This window comes from Tasmannia lanceolata, unplaced genomic scaffold (assembly GCF_043159265.1).
Source record: "Tasmannia lanceolata isolate RefF3 unplaced genomic scaffold, GAP_Taslan_0.1 ptg000054l, whole genome shotgun sequence".
Lineage (NCBI taxonomy): Eukaryota > Viridiplantae > Streptophyta > Magnoliopsida > Canellales > Winteraceae > Tasmannia > Tasmannia lanceolata.
In genome coordinates, this window is record NW_027518731.1 from 1,213,922 (window position 1) to 1,226,728 (window position 12,807).

Sequence of the window (12,807 nt, forward strand, 5' to 3'; positions counted from 1 at the left end):
AAATATAACTGGAAACTCATGTTCGGAGTTAACTGACTGGCATAACAATTGAAGCGCCATCAACTCGGCAACCCTGAAAAGATTAAATACATGACCATGGGACAAGGTGAGTGAACTCCACCGAGTCACCCGGGACTCTCGATAAAAGCTTGAGTATTTTTATTCATTGAATATATTGTAATTTAACACAGTAAAAAAGTCAACCATAATGATCCTAAGTCCAAACCAATGTTGGTGACTTTCTTACAATGTTAAATTACAAGAAATATATGGAAAATATATGCATATTAATAGCAAAAAGTACCCAAGTTTTTATTGAGACGCGGGTGCTCAGTGGAGTTGACTCAACTTGTCTTACTTTCAAGTCTTTCAACTATGCATAGCCTAATATCTTCCTGGAAAATGCACTAGATGATGCATATGAACTGAGATTTTTCGAGTATTGAAGCAAATATATGTGAGCTTCTATCAGATGAGAAAATTTTCAATTATCAATAATGTAGACGACACAATGTTAAAAAAGAAAAAAAAGAAGCTAATACAAGACAACGTGAAAATATACATCCCGTATACACCCCCCTCATGAACAGATTTTAAATTTGAGCAACTTTGATTTAAAGTAAACTAATGCAAAAAAGATTAAAATCAATCAGAAGAATAGGTTAAAACATCACCTTCTGGGAGTTATTAAATTTAAAGAACCACCCCAGTGGCCATGGATTCCGAATCCTTGGCCTTTCGCTCAAGAAGTCCACTCAGAGCTGCATCAATTTGTGCAAACACTTCCTCTTTGGGGAGGTCTCCTCTCACCTGCAATTAACGAAATTCACTGGTAAAAATGATGCAATTAGTAGCATGTGTATAAAGTGAAAATAAAGAGATTAGACGTGTTGAGGCCCCAGAAGGATCAGAGCAAAATTCCTGCAATGGGTCTTAAAGAATAAGGAATCCAGTACGTTCTTGCAAACAAAATTCCCTTTCAGGTCCATGGAAGAAAGCAATGCCAGAGACAAAGCAGCGAATTTAGCGCTATAGGAGACAGATAAACTCACTGAGGCAACCACCAGTTACGCACGCAACAAAACAATGGAGGACCTTAAAGCCTTACTGAGCATATAAAGGCCTTAAAGCCTTACTGAGCATGTAAAGGCCCTTCATAACCTGAGAGTAGGGTAGGTTGTCCAGAGAGTTGTGGGTCTACTTCTAAACTGACCTAAAGCTACTTTGAGCTCGTCTGGGTACGAAGAATCTACTGGAAGAGAAAATAGTAGTAGAAAATAGTCTAAGCCCGTAAGATTTTTATCAACTCTTGGGCCTAAAAAATGGGACTAGTACTGTGGTTTTCTCAACAAATAGTGGTGAAGAATTATCTCTTCACATGATTATTTGTGGATCTGAATCTAAAAAGCCAAAGATAAGATGTTACCTTAATTTAGGGAAAAAAATTGAGCTACGAACTAGATCGAGGGAAAATCTGCTCTTTTGGTAGACAAGTTGTTCAGAGAGGCTTCAAGACGACAATTAATCCTTGGAGATAGATATAGTTGGCCATTGGGTGACTTGGTGCCCTTTCCTTAAGGAAAGCAGATCTAATGGGGTTCATTAAGAATTTCTGCCTCTAGATATCAGATTAGATTCCCAGTAAAATCTACTTCTCTTTTGCACAACTATTAAAACCCCTATGCACTATTCATTGACTTGGTCTCCAAGGCTTCACAAAGGCTAGGGCTGTATCATGCACAAGCCAAATCCGACGATCAAGGACACAGCAGGTATTTAAGGCGTATGTTGCTCACGCAAGGGTGAGGTAAAGGAGAACTCTGAAGTCATGGGCCATCATGTGGACGAAACTGTTACTGGCAGGGGCTACAGTCTTATCCTTCTTGGTGTGCGTGGAGGTGGTAAAAATAATTCATTGAATTTCTTTTTATTTTCTTTCTTTATCTTCTCTCCTTTTTTACCTTTCATTTGTGTGTATTAATTTCTAGTTTTAGTTTGAAACAGCTGAAAACCCCAAAAAAGAAGAGCTTAAGCAACAAAAAATTGGGTTCCGTATTTTTGTTTGGGGGACTTTTCCAAGAACAGAAAATAGTTTCCTAACCCACGCCACAAATCCTGCGCCCGACTCCTATGCTTCATAGAAAAAGGACTACACCTACAGCACGAAAACTTTGTTATAAATAACCCCTTTTCCTTATCAGGACCGGCACTAACATGAATGGTGGGGACAACAAACATCCATTTCATTCGTATTTTAGATACCCGTATAACCATCGAAGACCACTATTTCCACATCCAAAGTGTACAAGCTTCAATCATTTTCCACCATGTACCTTCTTTAAAGTTGATATTCACATGAACTTTCTGTACTCAAGTAAATAGAAAGTAATAGTTTGCATACCTTGATTATGAGATCTTTATATATTGAAAGTACGGCCTCCACATTCTGATGAAAAGTCTGCAGTCGTAACTTAACCTAGGTTAAGCAAACAAAGAAAATGCCATGCATCACAGTTTGTATATTGGGGAACCGTCACCAGTAAGGCCGGCCTATATTTGAACGTAAAATGTCGTGTAGCGAAATGGTACGTACCGAAACACAATCAATTAAGAGTAAGTAGAAATTGGAATATAAAATGTAAAGAACCTAAGCCAAATGAGGAGTACTCTAATGTGGCTAAGTCCTATTCATGGAGTAGGAATTAAATTTGATTGAATTGATTAAAACATACCTTTGCTTCTGTATCATCGAAGCGCTGGGTAAGCCGGGCAGCAATTTCTTCAGTTTCTGGAGGAGAATACTTCAAGTGGTATATCCTTCCAGTAACAGGATCTAGCCTTCTACCAACCACTCTCTCAACAAGAATATCTTCAGGGACCTGTAAGAACAAAACGACCATATAAATTAAGTGGACTATTTCTCTCTTAATTGACAATTAAAAAAATAAGGGACAGACAATTTTCTACTTCAGAATATCAATGCAATCAAGCAAATCTCACACAAGCAATAAAATCAGCAGATAAGTAGCATACAACGGGTCCAATGTCAATATTTTTACATTCTTTTCTGATATGTAACCAAGATACTTCAATGCAACCGGCCTATTAGGTAATATGTGTGTGTGTGTGTGTGTGTGTGTGTGTGTGTGTGTGTGTGTGTGTGTGTGTGTGTGTACTGGGGATGCTGTTCGTGAGCTCGAGTGCCCAAACACATAAATCCCACATTTTTTGTGGTAATCCAAACCATTGATTTGCAAGCCCCCATCATAGACAGGGTGTGTACCAAAAATCAGGTCCATTGGATCATCCTAACCCCTCCAATAGTGGAGGGCAAAAATGGGCAGATATTCAAACATTAGCAATTACTTACATCCAAGACAACAAATAGGTCTGGTCTGATCCCAAGGTTTTCAAGAGCTGTTGCTTGAGATAGGCTCCGAGGGTATCCATCCAAAAGCCAGCCATTTTCTTGGGCATCCTCCTGTAACAGGCGCTCCTTCACCATCTGGATAACTCAAACAACTCAGTGAAAGTGCAACAGTAAGATGGTAAACTAAGGACATGGAAAACAAATCATGTACCGTGACAACTATTTCATCTGGAACCAAAAGTCCTTTCTCCATATGTTCCTTGGCTCGCTTACCATTCTCGCTCCCCGCTGCAATTTCTGCCCTTAGTAGATCTCCAGCAGCAATATGCACCAACCCATACTGCATATATGAGGAATGCTTTATTCAATCTATTTTTCTTCAAGGGTAATCCCGACGAGAAATTCGTGAAGTAAAACAAGTCATATGCAGACGGAAACCACACCAGGCATAGGGGAAGAAGAAAATGAAAATGAAATAAAAAACAGCATTAAACATAAATAGGGCTAAATTTATTAATAAATTGCTATATAAAGCCATATTTGCCATGAAAAAGAACCATTAGATACTAGAAAACTCATATAGATACACCAGTCCAGTGTGTAGCATCCAGAAAACCAACCTTTCATTTATTTTTTTCCTCAAATGGCTAAAATCAACCTTTTATTCTTGGACCAAATATCATAGAAATTTGATATGCATTTGGTGTCTGGCAACAACCACTGCAGACAACTGATCACATAATCTGATAGTGGGGTATGCTCTCATGTTCAAAGTTTCCATAGCCAAATGTGGTTGTAGAACTGAACAAAAGCTGATATGGAAGCCAAAGGGACATGTCGGTGTTAGAAAATTGTCACGGGGAAAAGTATTTGATTTTTAGATCATTTGGTAGAGACATAAATTCATCTCAAAAAGGCCATCAACAGTTCAAAAATATATTAGAAAATCAATCAGAAAGGTAAATCCCTAACAAAAGAATGAAAATGATCAAAAAATGAAATGCAATACTCAGAGAGGATATCGTAGATATCCTTTTTTCAAAGAAAATTTTGTTTGTGCAGATGTACCTTTTTTACGATAATTCCTATTTTCAGGTTTAGATGTGGACATTACAAAAATTAGTGTCTTCAACTTTTCCATACGGGTACGCTTGTCAGAGACTGGTGTCTTGCCTTCCAAGGCTCTAGAGTTGGGTCATACTACTTCAAATGTTCCTACGATTTTTGTAAAGGCAAAAGAACATGCACTTAGCATTCAATTGCTAGTTTGGTTGCCCATAATTGTTTGACTCCTTCCTATAAAAGTTTTGTGCTGTTTTTGTCCGTTGTTGTCATACCTAGTGTGTAACAACACGCACTTTCTCATAATGGATGGAGGAAAATTATGGATGAAGAAATGTCTGCTATTAAACAAAATCACACATTGAATCTATTTGAACTACCTGCATATCTATATGAACTACGTGAAGGGAAACAGGAACTTGGTTGTAGATGCGCCTATACAAATAAGTATCTTCCCGATGGAAGAGATTGAAGGCTCGATTAGTTGCTAGAGGTTATACATAAACCTTTAGGTATTGTTACTCAAAAATATATGAGCCTACGACAGAGCTCAACTTAATCGCTAAAGTTTATGCACAAGCCTTTTGATCGCTAAAAAACATTTAAGCCTATGGCAAAGCTCAACTTAGTCAAAATTATTATCCCTATCGGTGGTAATTAAGATCGGCCATTGTGGACGATAGATGTGAAGAATGCATTTCATTATGGTGACTTACAAGAGGACATTTATATGGAGCAACATCAAGGGTATGTTTCTCAGAGGGGGTCAGGTAAGGTTTTGTAAGTTGAGAAAGGATATGTATGGGTTGAACACTACTCCGTCTTTGGTTTGAAAAGTTACGTTCTATTATTACCAAGTATGGTTTTCGTCGAACTCATATGGAGCACTTGGAATTTGTATAAAATGCTAACATTCTGATATTAGCTGTCTATATGTCGATGACATTACTGTTACAAGCAGTGTTTTAAAAGGTGTACAAGGTGTAAGACTTGTGGCGTATGTCTAAAGGCGAAGTAGGGCTTGTGAGGCATATGCCTAAGGCATATCGAGGTGTATTGAGGGGGTACGCCTCAAAACGCCTCAGGTATGTGGCATATGTGATGTAGTTCAGATAGCACAGAAATACATGGATGCAGAGCTTTCTTAGGCGATTCGTGTTGTTTTGAAAGTAGGGTTCAGAAAGCCCGATTCCTAATCATGTTTGGAGGTTGCTGCCCACCACAAATTAACCTAAGCTCAGAGGTAAAGAATCGCACATTTTGGATATGGGCTTCCAAAGATAGCAATTATGAGTTGAAGAATGAGTGGGCTCCCGAACTTAGACAGAAGTAGGTGTGCCCTCCTGAGCTGCACACTTACACCAAGTTAGCACAGTACACGAAGCAATGAATTCACATAAATAGTTGGCTCATCGAGACCATTGATCGTTGATCCAGCTGTCCAAAGGGCAGTTCAATCTATACAAGGAGTATGTCAGCTAGCTGGAAAGGTCCAATTTAAAATTCAAATCGCATTTACCAAGGTGGCAAGAGAAGCAAAAAGGAGTACGTGATAGCAAAAGAAATTCAAAATATTAGAACTGAAAGGTCACTTCGACCCTGAAAGAAATGGGTAATTCATCCCTTACCCTGGAAGAAGTTGAAGGAGTTAAGGGATTCCACAAGGAGAGAGATTAGAAAGGAAAAAATGAAGGAAGTAGTTGCATGAAATGAAGTTACCCCACTCATAGGTCCCTTCAACTTCACAATCCAAGAGATCTAGCCGGCGGATCAAAGGCCCCTAAATACTAATTCGTTGTTATGAGTAAACGGGTTAAACATGGTGAACATGGATTACTGTAGGAGGAAAGTTTAAGAAGTAGAACGGATTGATGGCATTAGCCAGGTATGCCGTTTCTCTTACTCCTCATTTATCTCCCTTGTCGTTCTATTTCTTGTTGAGTTGCATCCTGTTTAAGATATGCACCTATTATTGATCATTTGGATGCACTTAAGAGCAGTCAGAGATGCTTAAAGGATGCACAAGGAAAATGAATTGCCTATGGAGAATGACCACCTGAGAGTGGAAAGTTTTCTGATGCAGATTCGGCAGGATCAAGGAAGCCTAGTTACTTGACGCAGCAAGAAGCAAAATGCAGTTGCACTCTCTAGTGTAGAGGCAACGTGCCATGCGATGGATCACATTGCATGTGAGTTAATGTGGTTGGAGAATCTTATGGAAAAGATGGGTTTTGAGGTTAGCAGGCCAATGAAAATGTTTTGCGATAATCAAGTGACTACTTACATTGCTAATAGCCAAGTATTTCATGAGAGGACTAGCACATTGAAGTATATTGGTCCTGTCAGAGGCCAAAAAAGATGGTCCCAGATGATATCTATGCAACATCTTGAGGGGAGTGTTAAGAATTAGGATAGTTTAAGCAGTTTCTACACTACTGTTATCTGCTTTTATGTATTTCCATTTATCGTTCATGTCTAAGTAGGATGGGGCCTATCATGGATGGACCTAATGGCATACTTGTCATTCAAAGCATAATTGAATAATATGTGTGTGTGTGTGTGTGTGTGTGTGAGAGAGAGAGAGAGAGAGAGAGACATGGGGTCGGAATCCAACCCTCACAAACTCCATCTTATCCCTATTCCTTCTTTCTTATTTTCCCTCTTCTCCTTCTCTACTTCATCTCCCACAACTTGGGTGGTCTAAAATTATTTTTTCTTCTTTCACTCAACAATTATCAACCATTCGATTTTGGAATTTTCATATGCCCACGATGAGTCTTCAAAAGCAATATTTTTTTTTTGAAAAGGGCAACAGAATATATATATATATATATATATATATATATATATATATATATATATATGTGTAAAAATAGAACCGAGGTGGTCCTGAAGGAACAAAGATAATACAAAGATAGCAGTACAATAATTCAAGGAGGTAGATAGTCAAAGCACTCAAACGCGGCCCGAAAGACTCCTTTCTTGGCAAGGGTGTCTGCTTCCGCATTGGCTGATCTCCTGACATGGCGAAAAACTATTGAGGAGCCCTTAGCTCTGTCAAAAGCAATATTAGCTTTAACAATTTACCGCTTCATTATCACAGGTATTCCCTTTAGTGATTTATCACTTACCTTATAGGAGCAACGGGTCAGACTCGCACTCTCATCACCTTTTGACAAATTCTTCCCCATTGTAAAAGAAAAAGGTTATCCTCACCCTCATTAATTCACATACATTATCACCATTTTAAGCAAGGAGAAAGTGTTACTGAGCTATAGCTCAGATAAGCTTATCTGAGGTATAGCTCAAAAACACATGTGGCCCCACATTTTTTGGGGATCCAAAGCATTCATTTGGAAGGCCCTTCCACGGATAGGGTGTGTACAAAAAATCAGCCCTTTATATGATCATACTAACCCAATCAAAGGTGGAGGGGAAAATGGACAGACAACGTGTGTCCATATTTCTGCCCATTTTTCCCTCCACAAATGTCAGGGTTAGGATGATCCTATAGGTCTGATTTTTTGTGCACACCCTATCCGTGGAAGGGCCTTCCAAATGAATGCTTTGGATCCCCCCAAAAATGTGGGGCCACATGTGTTTTTAAGCTATAGCTCAGATAAGCTCAGGAACACTTTCCCCTCTCTCTCTCTCTCTCTCTCTCTCTCTCTCTCTCTCTCTATATATATATATATATATATATATATATTACAGCAGGATTTAGATAGATTAAAAAAAATATTTCAGCATCTTCCATAAATGCTATCCAATAATATGGAAAGTAAGCTGGGATTTGGGGGTTAAATACTCATTTTGATTTGGTGACTACAGATGTTTCATTCAAAACTTGCATACTAAATTGCAAGAAATATCTTCTGGACCAGCATTACTCAAAAATGAATTTGTTTGCTAGGAATTTGCCTCGACATAGAACAGCATGTGTAGAGAGAGTCTAAACTATCTCCCTGAGTTATAAAAATCATCTCCCTGACCAGCATTAAGTGTGCACATGGCCACTGGTTTTGTAAAAATGTAAGGGATTTGTTGGTCTTCAGTTAATCCGGTGTCGTGTGCACTAGCATGATATAGACTGCTTATCTGCTGAGATATGCAGTGGAAGTGATATAACCTAAATTGGCATTCATCAGATGACTCTAGCCATCTGATTAGTGTACTGCTCAGGGATGGTTAAAAGAAATCTAACAGTGATCCATGTTAAAGTCTCCATTCAGACAGTCAGGATTGCCCAACGAGTGTAATTTTTAGCCCGTGGCATATATATATGAGGAAACTGTTGGTGAGCTTAAGCTCACCAAACTTATGGTGAGCTAGCTTGCCCAATCACATGGGGGCCCACTTTGTTAGGATGATCCAAACCATTCATTTGAAAGTCCCTTACATAGATGGGGGGTGTACCAAAAATCAGCTCCATAGGATCATCCTAACCCCTCCATTTGTGGAGGACAAAAATGGACAGACACAAATCTGCCCCATTTTTGTCCTCCACAAATGGAGGGGTTAGGATGATCCTATGGAGCTGATTTTTGGTACACCCCCTATCAATGATAAGGCCTTGCAAATGAATGGTTTGGATCACTCCCCAAAATGTGGGACCCATATGATTGGGCAAGCTAGCTCACCATAAGTTTGGTGAGCTTAAGCTCACCAACAGTTTCCTCATATATATATATATATATATAGAGAGAGAGAGAGAGAACTGTTGGTGCGCTTAAGTTGTTATAACGCCTCCCATTCGTTTAAATGTTTGGGTCCCGCTAGGTCCCACTGGGAGGTGTTATAACAACTTAAGCGCACCAAAAAAGTGGTGCGCTCAACACTTTTCTCATATATATATATATATATAGTAGGGCTAACCGACTATGGGATTTATACTGATAGCATGCAGATAGATCCAGTCACAAGTAAGTGTAAATGTAATATAGGTGCTTCTCATTGTTCACCATGTATAAATATGCACATACACATATATAGAGTAAATGTACACATTCATACACACCTAGACATGAAAGCCATTATAGAGGAATCAAATTTTGACATTACAACTTACTTTCTTTGTGATTAACTCGCACTGTGTTCCTTTCCCAGCAGCAGGAGCCCCTGATATCATAATCTTCAGAGGGTCTTTCATAGCTGCCACAGTCTGATCACACAATACACAAGAGAAGGCACTTCACAAAAAGCATACATCATGAAAGAAAAAAATAGCAAAGACGAAGGAACCTCTTTGTATACCCCTGAAATTTAATTTCATATGATCTTAGATGTATATAGGCTTCTTTACATATACTTACATGCAAATAATGGTTACAATACAAATAGTTTTACATCGATATCAGTTGAGTTCTTCCAAAGTGGTTTTAATGTCCCATTTGCAAATAAGATTATCTTAAAAATAAGCTTCGCAGAGACTAAGGGCATCTTTGGATACCCCTATAATTTATTTGCATATGATCTTATATGTATATAGGCTTATTTACATATAATTACATGCAAATAATGGTTATAAATAGTCATTTGCAAATAAGATAAGCTTAAGAATTAGCTTATTTGCAAATAAGGGCATAGTTTGGTGGTATGAATACCTCTAAAAATTGTACGCATATAATCTTATATGCAAATGGTTTTGCAGTTAAAAATGATTGTTTACACATAATGGTTATAATAGTTCTCAAAATGATATAATAATGGTCTCCAAAGAGGCATTTAATGTACTATTAGGCGTGTTTGCATTGCGGGTTTCGGAAACAAGAAACGGAACGTGATTGATTTTTATCTAATTTTTGTGTTTGGGTCCACAATTGGTAACGGAATGGGGACTCCGGGCGGAAAAAATCCCGGAATATTTGGGGGCGTACATTACCCACCCAAAGAGGTGGTATTCTGATTCCTTCGGGACGTCTCTCTCAAGAAAAAAAAAAAGCAGGTCTCTCTCTCTCTCTCTCTCTCTCTCTCTCTCTCTCTCTCTCTCTCTCTCTCTCTCTCTCTCTCTCTCTCTCTCTCTCTCTCCAAGCAACAAAACCCATCAACTATCACTCCAATCCTACATGCAATCCATTATCTCCCAAACCACCCTGCATCTTTTCTCCTGTCGCCTTCCCTCTCCTCCCTCGTGTTCCACCATGCATGCCCAACGAGTCCTACAAACCCTACACGTCTCAAGCAATCAAAAGAAACCCTAAACATGTAATTCATGTTCTTAGAACCCTAGAGTAAAGAAGCATGTAAAACCCTAACACACCTCAAGCAATCAAATGAAACCCTAAACATGTAAATCCCATTCTTAAAACCCTGGAGTAAAGAAACCCTGAACATGTAGAAAACCACCCAGAAATCCTAAATACAGATTATGTGGAAATCCCCTATTCAAACAAGGCATGAAAGGCGGTTCCTCCCCCTTCTAAACTAACAGAGATCCAGATTCTTCTCTCGACAGAGTTATAAAAATAAAGTGAATAATAAGGTGCTTTCAAATATATTTTTTTGTTTCTTCTTCTTTTGGTTTGATTTATCATGATCACTCCCAAGATGAACGTGGCTGCGGGGGCTTGCCCAACTCATGGTGGGAGCAAGGTGGCCGTGGGAGTTCCTGAAGAGATCGAGACGCCTGATTCCAAAAAAAATTGATGCTTACCCAAACATTAGAATTGGAATCGAGTTTCCGTTTAACAAGGGAATCGGTATTGGAAAGGAATGTAATGTATGTAATGTCTATTCCGATTCTTGATTCCGGCAATCCAAACACACCCTTAAGGAATAAGATCAAATTAAACTAAAACTATGTGTAAATAAGGACCAATTTCTGTTTCATCCAAAGAGGCCCTAAAACAACCACAGTAGCACACAAAGAACATAAATTCAACTGATCACATAATAAAAAGAAAAAAAAATCAAAAACTAAAACCAACAATCCTTAGAAATTTAAAAACATTCAACAATATCTTCCTTCCTTTTTGGGATTGCAAGAATAATGTTTCTGATGGAAATTTTTTCTAGGAAAAAATTTTCATTAAATATGGAGGGAAATGATATAATTATGGTTAATTCACAGGTATTTCATCATGTCAAAAGTCCCTCTAAATAAAAATTGAATAGGGTTGGTTCAAATTATCTTTCTCGTTGTAAAAACAAACAAAAAAAAAGTAGAAAATTTCAGAAATATTTTCCCATTCCAAACATTTCTAAAAAATTCTTGCAATCCAAACAAGGCAAATTGCCCTAAAATCCTATACAAGAAAACCTCAAAACAAGATTCTAGTATAGTTATATTTACAAACAAAATATGGGAAAAAAACCATTACAATTAACCAACACAAGAACAACAATCCCCATTAAATTAATCGAAGTTGGGTACCTACCGGGAAGAGTCGAGCCTTTGGTAAGGGCTTTATACGCGATTCGAAGCGGGAATTTTGCCGGTGACTTGGAATTATTGTTTCATCTAGACGGATAGAAACCCTTTTAATAGAGATGAAAGCATTTATGGGTTTATTAGAGGGAGAAAGAGGAGTTAAAGGTTGAGATTTTGGGTTTGCTGAGACTGAGAAAGTGCTTAAACAACCAGCAGCCATTTTCCTCTCTCTCTCTCCCTCTCCCTCTCTCTCTCTCTCTCTCTCTCTCGATTTAGACGGTTATTTGATGATTTGAGAAAGGAGAAAAAAATAGGCCATCGGACACACACGCGAAGCACGGACGTCAATGGTGGTTGGATTTTGTGTCTTGGAAGGGAAGGGACAGAGTCACAGAGGGAGTTTATTCTTTCATAAAAAAACAAATGCTCTTTCCTAAGAAAGTCACTTTTACGCTCCTTTCTGAAGACACAATAGGTAATCGGATCATCCTAACCCTCCGATCTGGTGAGGGATGGAACCTGCTACCTCACTGGATCGGAGAGCTAGGATCAAACTATGATGATGATGATTTTAGGGGCTGATTTGTTCGGTTTCCTGCTATGCCAGTTTCCCTAGCATTAATCATGAAAAAAGGGAAAAATACAGAAAGACCCCCTCAAGTCCTCAACTATCTGACATTTTCAACTTTAACCCTATAGTTTAGGTTTCAATAGGTTTCTTTAACGTAACGGAGTGGAGGAAATGACTATAATGCCCTCATCTTCCCTGAGTAAAAATTAGGATTTTTTTTTCTTGAATTGTGGAGTTTGATGTAGCCTTGGAATGGGGTTTCGTTGTTTGTGGTGGGGATATCTTGAAGAAGAGCCACTTATGCCTTCGAGGATGAGGAACTATCAACCGGAAAAAAACGAACTTGGAAGGATTTGGCATAGTCCTAATTCATCTGCAAATGGCTTAAAACCAGTGAGGAGAGTATTTCTGTCCTCAAAATATTAACCTAGGCTA

General features: G+C 38.5%; 1 protein-coding gene across 2 annotated transcripts; it reads right to left on the bottom strand.

Annotated features, from left to right (window-relative positions):
* Positions 1 to 456: 456 nt before the first annotated feature.
* Positions 457 to 12,230, bottom strand: AMK2 (adenosine monophosphate kinase). 2 transcript variants are annotated; one of them, XM_077375701.1, is made up of 7 exons: positions 11,809 to 12,230; positions 9,501 to 9,593; positions 3,582 to 3,710; positions 3,371 to 3,505; positions 2,733 to 2,879; positions 2,402 to 2,458; positions 457 to 810 (listed from the first exon to the last, which is right to left on the bottom strand). In XM_077375701.1, the coding sequence occupies exons 1-7, from the start codon at positions 12,019 to 12,021 to the stop codon at positions 694 to 696; spliced, it is 891 nt and encodes a 296-aa protein (XP_077231816.1). In that variant the 5' UTR covers positions 12,022 to 12,230; the 3' UTR covers positions 457 to 693. The 2 variants fall into 2 exon arrangements, with proteins under 2 accessions (XP_077231816.1, XP_077231815.1); XM_077375700.1 differs by having other exon boundaries at positions 2,402 to 2,476; positions 11,809 to 12,227.
* Between the last annotated feature and the right edge of the window lie 577 nt (positions 12,231 to 12,807).

Bases quoted from the DNA above. Each gene is read 5' to 3' on its own strand.
- AMK2 (XM_077375700.1), bottom strand. From the start codon at position 12,021: ATGGCTGCTGGTTGTTTAAGCACTTTCTCAGTCTCAGCAAACCCAAAA. The intron at 3,711-9,500 runs GTAAGTTGTAAT...TCATATATGCAG, and splicing joins GCGAGTTAATCACAAAGAAA to TATGGGTTGGTGCATATTGC. The intron at 2,880-3,370 runs GTAAGTAATTGC...TTGTTCTTACAG, and splicing joins ACCTATTTGTTGTCTTGGAT to GTCCCTGAAGATATTCTTGT.